The sequence below is a fragment of the Microplitis demolitor genome, chromosome 6, assembly GCF_026212275.2.
Source record: "Microplitis demolitor isolate Queensland-Clemson2020A chromosome 6, iyMicDemo2.1a, whole genome shotgun sequence".
Classification (NCBI taxonomy): domain Eukaryota; kingdom Metazoa; phylum Arthropoda; class Insecta; order Hymenoptera; family Braconidae; genus Microplitis; species Microplitis demolitor.
This window is the reverse complement of record NC_068550.1, coordinates 771,690-782,589: the sequence shown is the minus strand read 5'-3', so window position 1 is coordinate 782,589 and position 10,900 is coordinate 771,690. Positions and strand designations below refer to the sequence as shown.

Sequence of the window (10,900 nt, the reverse complement as noted above, 5' to 3'; positions counted from 1 at the left end):
AAATTCGAGTTTGCTTGCTAGAAACATCTAAAAGCTTCAAAATTAGTATATATTGGTCCTTCGAGCCGGATGAGATTTGCTCGAACGGGTGGTTGTTAACCAATTAAATAATTTCTTATGCTCGCAATAATTTCTTCTCTGTCACCAAAGTCACCTGGAAAAAAAATTGTCGCCGTTTTACTATTGAGACTTTAATTTTTTCTAATACAAGTTAATAGAAAATAGAAGCTGATAAAGGCGTGTATATTTGGCATATAAATGACAGGACAATGTCTCAGTGTAGTGAAAGTAAACTTGTATGGAGGCAGGATAAATTATTTAGAGAAAAAAAAATAATCATTTGAGAAGAGTCGATGTTTACGGTCCATTAATACCGGACAATAGGTTCAATGTATGGGATCATGCGACACATGAGGAGCGAGCCTGTTATTTATTATTTACAAAATACATTTTTATTAATGGTTCGAGATTCTAAATTAATTGGTTATTTATTTGAATTAAAGGCTGAAATTCTAAATAAAGTATTTTTATTACTTTATATTTTTATTCATTATTATTATTTTATTATTTAAATAATAAACACGTTTTCTCTAGGATTTGTTTAGAATTTGTCTAGGATTTGTCTAGGATTTGTCTAGGATTCTCAGTGAATTGAATTTTTCTAAGTTTTCTCTAGGATTTGTCTAGGATTTGTCTAGGATTCTCAGTGAAAAGAATTTTTCTAAGTTTTCTCTAAGTTTTCTCTAGGATTTGTCTAGGATTTGTCTAGGATTTGTCTAGGATTCTCAGCGAAATAAATTTTTCTAAGTTTTCTCTAGGATTTCTCTAGGATTTGTCTAGGATTCTCAGCGAAATGAATTTTTCTAAGTTTTCTCTAGGATTTCTCTAGGATTTGTCTAGGATTTGTCTAGGATTCTCAGCGAAATGAATTTTTCTAAGTTTTCTCTAGGATTTGTCTAGGATTTGTCTAGGATTCTTAGCGAAATGAATTTTTCTAAGTTTTCTCTAGGATTTCTCTAGGATTTGTCTAGGATTCTCAGCGAAGTAAATTTTTCTAAGTTTTCTCTAGGATTTCTCTAGGATTTGTCTAGGATTTGTCTAGGATTCTCAGCGAAGTACATTTTTCTAAGTTTTCTCTAGGATTTCTCTAGGATTTGTCTAGGATTTGTCTAGGATTCTCAGCGAAGTACATTTTTCTAAGTTTTCTCTAGGATTTCTCTAGGATTTGTCTAGGATTTGTCTAGGATTCTCAGCGAAGTACATTTTTCTAAGTTTTCTCTAGGATTTCTCTAGGATTTGTCTAGGATTTGTCTAGGATTCTCAGCGAAATGAATTTTTCTAAGTTTTCTCTAGGATTTCTTTAGGATTTGTCTAGGATTCTCAGCGAAGTACATTTTTCTAAGTTTTCTCTAGGATTTCTCTAGGATTTGTCTAGGATTTGTCTAGGATTCTCAGCGAAATGAATTTTTCTAAGTTTTCTCTAGGATTTCTCTAGGATTTGTCTAGGATTTGTCTAGGATTCTCAGCGAAATGAATTTTTCTAAGTTTTCTCTAGGATTTCTCTAGGATTTGTCTAGGATTTGTCTAGGATTCTCAGCGAAATGAATTTTTCTAAGTTTTCTCTAGGATTTCTCTAGGATTTGTCTAGGATTTGTCTAGGATTCTCAGCGAAATGAATTTTTCTAAGTTTTCTCTAGGATTTCTCTAGGATTTGTCTAGGATTCTCAGCGAAGTAAATTTTTCTAAGTTTTCTCTAGGATTTCTCTAGGATTTGTCTAGGATTTGTCTAGGATTCTCAGCGAAGTACATTTTTCTAAGTTTTCTCTAGGATTTCTCTAGGATTTGTCTAGGATTTGTCTAGGATTCTCAGCGAAGTACATTTTTCTAAGTTTTCTCTAGGATTTCTCTAGGATTTGTCTAGGATTTGTCTAGGATTCTCAGCGAAGTACATTTTTCTAAGTTTTCTCTAGGATTTCTCTAGGATTTGTCTAGGATTTGTCTAGGATTCTCAGCGAAATGAATTTTTCTAAGTTTTCTCTAGGATTTCTTTAGGATTTGTCTAGGATTCTCAGCGAAGTACATTTTTCTAAGTTTTCTCTAGGATTTCTCTAGGATTTGTCTAGGATTTGTCTAGGATTCTCAGCGAAATGAATTTTTCTAAGTTTTCTCTAGGATTTCTCTAGGATTTCTCTAGGATTTGTCTAGGATTCTCAGCGAAATGAATTTGCCTAAGTTTTCTCTTGAATTTTTTAACTAGTGGTCTAAAAAATAACTCTCGTACAATTTGACCTAAAAAGTCTAAAAAATATTTAAATAAATTCAAATTTATAACAAAACTAAAAATATGCCTTCGTTACAAATTCAAAACAGTAGTAATTAAATATAATTATTCAACAAGTAATTAAAACATATAAACTCCAAAAACTACCAATTAAACGTACCTTTGACTCAGTTTATTTTAAAAGAATTTATTTTGCAAATTTTACCAGGCAACTAATCGATAAAATGCAAACTCAGTGTACAAGAGGTTAACGTTAATGGCATAGTCAGTTCAGCATTGCTCTATATACATACATATCTATCTAGAGTTAAGCGTATGAGGCTAAGGTATAGGTTGGAGGGTAGTGTAGGGTAGTTGGCCCGATGCCGGGTGAGTTAGAACTTCCTGAGGCCTTCTTCCAGCCCTGGCCTCCTCAAGTCTCACGACTCACGACTGCTTATACTCAACCGTTCCAGGAAGCATTTCATCCCCAAAAGCTTTCTCTTGACTTAATTTTTTTTTACCAGCAATCAAGCTCCGATCACTGGACAAAAAACCTGAAACATTTTCCCCGATAAATTTGAATCAATAATTTAAATGTAAAATATCTGGGCATTAATCTGCACTTTGACACTCGAACGAGCCTGGATGAGTTATTTTATGGCCGAGCCGATGCCACTGACTGGATGATGCATCGCAGCCGATCAGTAAATAAATCTGTATGATTTTAAAATAAGAAACGACTAAATCGAGCCAAGTGGGCAACAAATGCAATCACTGCTTGTCACGAACACTGAAATGTTCAACAGGTTACTGCTGCTTATACTTATACTTATACTTGTGGTACTTGGACGACGTTATGAGAGTTTATTCGCGTGCCACTGCCGAGTCTAGTTGGGTGACACATTTCTCTTCACCAAAGGAAACTCACAAACACTTGGCAACTTTTTTATTTCTCATAAAAAAAAAATACAATATCATTATTCACGAAATAGTCATAAATTTGCCAACATCTTTGTTCGCTTTCACGAATCCTAGTGCAAATTGAGTCTTCAAAAATTTACATCCAACTCGACTCTCAAAAAAAAAATTATCAACGCCTTCGTATGATGGTTCACATGACTCACTATTCTAAATACGTTTCTCATACTAATCAAGTCCAATTAAATTACCCGCGAAAAGATAAGTGTCGAAAATTGATCCTAGAGCATACGTCGCCGCGTGATTTAATTCGTCACAATTAAAACGCATTGAATCCCATCGTCACCGTTCACTTTAAAAATCCTCCCCAGCAATTCTTCCTCTCTCTTTCTTTTTCTCTCTTTCTCTCTTCATCTAACTAGGGTGCGGACCAGCGATCGTTGAACGCTAGGTACACAATACAAACTAAACCACCGCGCCCTGCTATTAATATCAGTTAACGAGCCGATATGATCGCCCAGATCGGTCTCTCGCTCCCTACAATTCCCAGGTCCCCTTTTCGCTGAGTCATAATTTTTTAAAAAATCAAACACCAAACAGTCAACGCCAATAAACCACAAAATTATCTCTAGCTTTGACTCAAGTCTCGAGCCTCCAGGCAACACTCATTCCAACTGCAACCCCTTGCTAAAATTATCAGCAAGATCTACTTATAATCGAGTATATTTCAGGCTGCCGATCACCGTCCGCTCGATTTCCATAATCATTAATATATGCATACGTTTCGTATTCGGGCGAATTATACTTGCATACCCTAGGAAAGCGGGGCCGCGGGTGGACTTGAACCCAAGGGTGCGGGTGGAGCAGTCGCCAGCTTAAACAACTAGCCGGCACGCGAGAAACTCGATTGACTTGTAGATGAGGCGACAGTCGATATCGAGACTCCGAGAACTGTTCTCGGTTGGTTCAACCTACACCCCATCTCCTCCTCTCCTCTTCTTCTGCCCTCCCTTGTTTCGCTTCATGCATAAAGTTATTTATCTAGTTAATTAATCTCCTGCTGCGGGAACTGACAGCAAATCTGTAACACATTCTAAATTCATTAGCAAGCAAATATAGCAAACCCAATTACAAGTCCATCTGTAAACTGCTTCATCAACTAGCAGAGTCTCCAAGTCCTGGAGCAGAGCAGGGTAAAAGCGGAGGGTAAGTTGTCTAGTCTGGCCAGCGGGGATTTTTCTACTTAACACTTACCACTTACCAAACAACCCCTATCGATTTTCCTGCTTTACCCATACGTCAGTGGCCTCCAAATGATGTCGTTGCAACCCTCAAACGAACGCTACCTTCAGCAGAGTTCATAAAACACCGTGTGACTATTGATTGGCGCGGCAGTAGCTTGGCAAGCTTTACAGCAGCAGACAAAACGTAGGAATCGCGAGCGCTGTTGATCGAGGCTGAGTAGTAGTAGCAGCTCGTTAACTTCAGACAGTCTCGAGCTCGTCAGACTTATAACTGCCGTCAGTCAGACCCTCAGGTTAAATAAATTTTGTAAAAGTGACACGTAAACTGATCAATCCTCGAAGTAGTCATCAGCGAGCTCCTCAGTCACAGACCAAGTGCTATTTGAATAGAGTAATAAGTGATTAGGTTCGACGATTGTGAAGGTTCAAGTGTTAATTCGGTGATCGGTGATAGCACCGGGCAGGGCGGGCAGAGACGCTGGCACTCACGACGAGAAGGGAACCCGTGAGACAGCGGTTACGAACCGCTGGAAAATCATCCATTATTAGCACCAGCGTTAAAGTGGTGCTGTCGCCACGGGTCGACGGATTTCCCACGACGAAAAGATGGTCATGATGGCTGGTATGGACGAGCACGAGAGAAAAGTCGTCATGGAGTTCTGTCATCTGCTCGAAAAGAGCAAGCAGCTGTTCAACGGGTTGCGCGACCTACCCCAGTACGGGCACAAGCAGTGGCAGGCTTACTTTGGTCGAACGTTTGACATCTACACCAAGCTCTGGAAGTTCCAGCAGCAGCACAGGTAAACCTATAGACAGACCTTAATGCCTAGACAGCTCACCCGACTCTCTTTTGACACCTTCTTCGACTACCTCTTTAATTTAAATTATTCCCATTTTAATTTTAATTATTATTATTATTATTGATATTATTATGTTACCTGTATGACTCACAGCCCCACCCCTGAAAAAATAATCCCCGAGTGGTGGTGGCCCCTTTCGCTTAGCCGCCACAACGCCCTACTTTGTCCACCCACTGTCGCTGTCCTTGGCTCGGGTCTACGCGTGTATCTTTATGTCTCTGTCTTTTCCTCGTACTCTTGTCCCTTTGGGTTTGCCTTGCGCCTTAAATTCCCTACGGCTTTGTGCATGTACGTCTACCACCACCGAGGGTTCCTAACTGGAGACGAGTAGCCGCCGAGTGAATGGAATGAGGGTTCGATCGGCTGACGTGGATTCTCGATTTAAAACGGCTTTGTTTCGTGACAAGGACTCTCTATTATTATTTTTTCTTTTTCTTTCCCTTTTTTTATATTTATTTTCTTGCTGCTGCTGTTATTATTGAGGCTAGATTTACGCCTACGGTGGTGTACGCCAGTCTGACAGTCTACCAGCCCGCCGCTATTGCTATATCCCAGCCCCCAGCAGCTATCATGCAAACCAGTATGACGTTAAATGATTCGGGGAATGCTATTGAGTATGCACGAGACATGGCCGAGATATGGGAATCCCGAGTATTCGCTGCTATGCCGGTTAATATTATTGGCTATTTTGTGCGAGGGTTATTTGTAACATGCGGTAACAGTCGCTTTAAATTGAATTTTTATTTTAACTTTTATTGTTTTCTTGGGGATTAGCTGGCTTTTTTTTATTTTTATTTTTATTTTACTATCGACTTGCTGACACTTGGAGGAGGACCAAATCCGTGTCCGTATCCGTGTCCTGTGTCCTTGTTCCCGTTTCATGATCCAAATCCCTCATGATTTGGACAACTACCAATGGAGAATCGGATACTGCTTTTATTTTATTACTATTATTACTGTTACTTATATTACTACTGTTAGTTTCATTTATTTTACAAGCAATTACTTTTGCGTGATAACGAAATCATGGTTCAATCTCAGACCCAATCCTACATGATGAAAAAACGTGAGGGTCTTTTAAAAGTTAAGTCTACCGTCGGATCAATAGACAAGCCTCGAGACGAGAATGAAAATGATGATTTTTCTTTGTACACACACGTGCTCCTCATCCCGACTATTCTCGCTTTTTAATCACAAAGTAACCGTCGCTTTTAAATACTCTTTTTTTTTTTTTTTTTTTTTTTTTTTTTCAACTTTATGACTTTTTATTTATTTAATGATAAATATTTCTTGGTAGTTGGTTTTGAATAAAAAAACAACATTTAGTCTATAAGTTTGTTCTTCAAAGTTTAAAAGCATTGAAACTGTAAATAATTAAATTAATTCAAAGTTGGCACTTGGATTGTTTCAAACACTAGGCCTTCAAACTTGTTAAAGACTATTTACTAAGATCATTTATTAATTTCTTTTTTTCTTTTTTTAGCCGTAAGATGGATGTAAATTAAAAAGGATTTTTAAATTTCAGAGCAATATTGGACACAAAGTATGGGTTGAAAAGATGGCAAATAGGAGAGATAGCAAGTAAAATTGGGCAGCTGTATTATCATTATTATTTACGTACGAGTGAGACTTCGTACTTGCACGAAGCGTACTCATTTTATGCAGCAATCCGAGGACGCGCTTACTACAGCCGCGCTGCCAAGGAAGACCGCAGCGACCTTATGGTAAAGAAGCTTCGCTACTACGCACGTTTTATTGTCGTATGTTTGCTTTTGAACAAAATGAAGCTGGTACGTGAGCTGGTGGGAGAGTTGGACGCCCAGATCGCCGACTACGCGAGCACATACGAGCCCGAGGACCAGGTCGAGTGGAATCTGGTGCTGGACGAGATAAAAGGATTCGTCAAAGCCGAGTCGGCGGTGGGTGTCCTCTACGCGGACTCAAACCCCGTGGTGCTGACCCACCGACTGGGCCCACTGACGTCGCCGCCGATCGAACGATCGTCACCCATGTGCCTCACTCTGCAAGAGATACTAATCGTCGGCAACTGCGCCGACCAGGTTAAGTTCAGTGAACTCTCAGTGGATATGTTTAGAATGCTACAGACCCTCGAGCGCGAGCCACGCGATGATCCAACGCACATTCACGACGCCTCTCCCGCGGGTCGACTGCCCTTCCGACCTGGGCCCTATCCGGGCCCGGAAAACGGGATGCCCAGGCGGGATAATCCTCACAAGTACCTGCTTTATAAGCCGACCTACAGCCAGGTTCAGGTTTTCCTGGCCAGTGGTTTCAAAGAGTTACCGGCTAATGGAGCGCTTTTGCTTTATTTGTCTGCTGATGGATGCTTTTCTACTGTTAAACATCCCGAAGAGAGTAAGTATTTTATATAAATCTATACACTTCCATCACTAAACATCAAATTTATATCAGATTCCACATTCATAATATTTTAAATTTCATCACCGGCAGCTCAGTAGCGAACATCCGCCGGTAATCTAAAGGTCGGCGGTTCGATTCCGACTATCGGTTTTTTTTCTGTAATCTGATATAAATTTATTTTATACAAATTATTTATTTATTTTTATAAATATATTCGTCTGAAGAATATTTTACAACATAATTTAGAAAAAAAAATTAAGTGGGGCAAAATAGGCCGCAAAAAATAACAAAAAGTAAATTTTACCTCTATTTCATATAAATATATATATATATATATATATATATATATATATATATATATATATATATATATATATATATACATATTATATGGTCGAATGAACAACCGCGCGAAAAAAAAAGTTAAAGTTTTTTTTCCGAGAAAAAATGAAAATTGTTAAAATATTGGGTGACCTGAATTTCTTTTATATTTTACTTTTTGTCCGCGCTATCGATAAAAGTCTTTTTATAAATGGAGCGTAGAATTTAATATTAATTTTGGGTTAATCGGAAAATAATAAAAGAATTAAATTTAACGTAAAAACATATTGGTTTTTATTAATAAAGGGATTTAAATAAAATGATATTTATCGGGAGCCGGAATCGTAGAAAAGAGGGGGTGGAAAAAAAAAGTAAATAATGGATAAATAAATAGTTGTAACAGATAGTATATAAAATATTGAATTGACGAGAGTCCCACCGGATGTTCTTTTATAATTTTAATTGTGCAAAGTGGGTTACGACCTGGGAGGCGTGTCAACGAGCAGCAAACGTGATCCGGAGCACGGAAAGAGGCCTAGCGGCGGCAAGGAGCCACACTGTCTCTATCCCGGGGACTTGTATCCGTTCACGAGGAAGCCGCTGTTCGTGATTGTCGACTCAGACAACAGCTACGTGTTCCAGCAGATACCCAGATACTTTGGGCAGCCGCTTATGGTGTTGATGTCGCCCCAGGAGACGCCCTCGACCCTGAGGGACCTGCGCCACGGAGGCAGTCTCTTCACTCTATTCCTTCACTCTCCTCTCGCCGCCTTCTGCCTTATATGCAACGTCGGTAGCCTCGCCGTGCATCATTGGGAACGCTGCCAGAGCTACGTCGAACGATTCCTCGTTGAGGCAAGCCGGCTCGTCATTCGTTCCAGATGTGGTAAGCAACATTAAAACCCCTCTCATACCTATAATATATAGCTACTTAATTTATGATACCACTATTTCTTACGCCACCGCATTTCTATGTATATATCTCAAGTTCTACAGTCGACCCATTTTCGCAGATACTTTTTATTGGCCTGTGAGAATTTATTAGCAAATTTTTAAATTAGTTAATATTGATATTTGCATAAGGAACTCTTGGCAAGCTTGGACCAACACGTTTCCTCGTAGCTCCAACTTATACTAACACACTTGCTTACTTTTATTTAACGCTCAAAAGTTTTAGATATCTTGGGACTTAAGTTAAATACGGCTGTAATTAAAGCTTTGAAAAAATTATTTATTTTTTAAATTAAATGCAAAAGTAGGTGCGCAATTGAATTTGTAGTAAAATTCCCTTTTATTTGAGTACCCACATCGATATATTCAAAAACCAAAAAATTTTCGAAAAAAAAAATGAAAAATTTCTTTTTTTTCCAAAATCAATAATTTTCTGGTATAGTCGAAACAATTTCGAATAAAATGAGTACCCACACCGCTATCTTTTGACCAAGTGCACCAAAAAGTACTGAGTAATTATTTTTCACCAATTACACCAAATTATCATCACTTTCTCAGAATATATCGATGTGGGTACTCATTCTCTTCAGAATTTCATAACCTACACTAATCTACCACCAAAATATAAAAAAAAAAATTTTTTTTCAACTTTCCAGAAAGCAGCATACTGCAATTTTTCGGTGATGACTTTCTCCGACTGCTGGTGGTGCGCTATGTGTTCTGCGACGTGGTCCTACACCTGCACAGGTCTTTCCGAGGGCGTCACCAGCGGCCGTGCTGCCACCCGCAACTCCCAGAAGCCGACGTGCTTCAACACCCGGCACTCCAGCACATAGTCCTGGACCTCGCGGGGTGTCTCGACGCACGAGATCACTTCCTGGACAGCAATGAACTAGCCTGACCCCGGCGGGATTCCTCTCGTCTGGATCGTGACTACGACACAGTATCCCCTTCGTTGTACACAAATTATCACAATTACGACTACAATTACGACAATTACAATTACAATAATAAAATCGTTACATTGAGACCTCATTAAACCGCGTCTCGCACTTGATTATAAATATCTCTATATATACATATATACATATACATATCTACACACATATACATATATATATGTATATATGTCTTATTATATATGTACGTAAATATTTTTACTTAAGTTAATTTTAAATATTTTATTTATTTTTTTTCTCCGTCACTCATTACTTTAACTTGTTATTAATTAAAGCTCGTTAAAGTTAAATTTATTTATCCCTCATGTTCTCAAGATACTCGAAAAAAAAAATAATAATAATAATAACAAACGTTTTTATACTTGAAATACACGTTAACTAGATTAGGATTAAAAGCTATTTTTCGAAAAAAAAAAAAAAAAAAAAAAAAAAAATCAGAGTATCGCTTAATATTTATTATAAATTAATTAAAAAACAAACTATCAATAATTAACTATAAAAAAAAAATTTTAATTAGTTTAGAAAAAAAAACCGCGAGGCAGCCGATCGATTTCGTCGTCTACCTCGCGGTAAAAAATAAATCCTCAATAACCCTCGTCTTTTATCTCCTCAAAAAAATTTTCGTTACGGCAGCTATAATTAGTCCTAAAAAAAAAAATAATAATAAAAAGTTGTATTGAAGTTAAAAAAAATTAAAAACTATTTTTTACACTTAAACAAGTTTTAAATTAGTCTAGAGTGTTGAAAATCTAAATTTAAAGTACTTTTATAAAAAAAAAAAAATAAAAAGAAAACCAAAGTTAACACGTTTTAGCGGTAACGAAAATTTGAAAATGGTTTATTTGGATTAGAAGCCGATGATCGGAATGACAGCGAGTACTTTGACCCTGGGTGATCTGAATTATAATTCGGTTGGCATCGGTGCAAGAATGGGAGCGATCGGCGGATTGCGTGGCCGGTCGATGCTCGAGAGCCGACGAGAGTAAAGTCGGCAGGGCGAAA

The 10,900-nt window shown here is 38.0% G+C and overlaps 1 protein-coding gene across 1 annotated transcript; it reads left to right on the top strand.

Annotated features, from left to right (window-relative positions):
- Positions 1–4,657: 4,657 nt before the first annotated feature.
- LOC103575644 (protein SCAI) lies at positions 4,658–9,973 on the top strand. Its single transcript, XM_008555500.1, has 4 exons — positions 4,658–5,225; positions 6,811–7,661; positions 8,461–8,874; positions 9,596–9,973. The coding sequence occupies exons 1-4, from the start codon at positions 5,032–5,034 to the stop codon at positions 9,838–9,840; spliced, it is 1,704 nt and encodes a 567-aa protein (XP_008553722.1). The 5' UTR covers positions 4,658–5,031; the 3' UTR covers positions 9,841–9,973.
- The last annotated feature ends 927 nt before the right edge of the window (positions 9,974–10,900 follow it).

Bases quoted from the DNA above. Each gene is read 5' to 3' on its own strand.
- LOC103575644 (XM_008555500.1), top strand. From the start codon at position 5,032: ATGGTCATGATGGCTGGTATGGACGAGCACGAGAGAAAAGTCGTCATG. The intron at 5,226-6,810 runs GTAAACCTATAG...TTTAAATTTCAG, and splicing joins AAGTTCCAGCAGCAGCACAG to AGCAATATTGGACACAAAGT. The intron at 7,662-8,460 runs GTAAGTATTTTA...AATTGTGCAAAG, and splicing joins TGTTAAACATCCCGAAGAGA to TGGGTTACGACCTGGGAGGC.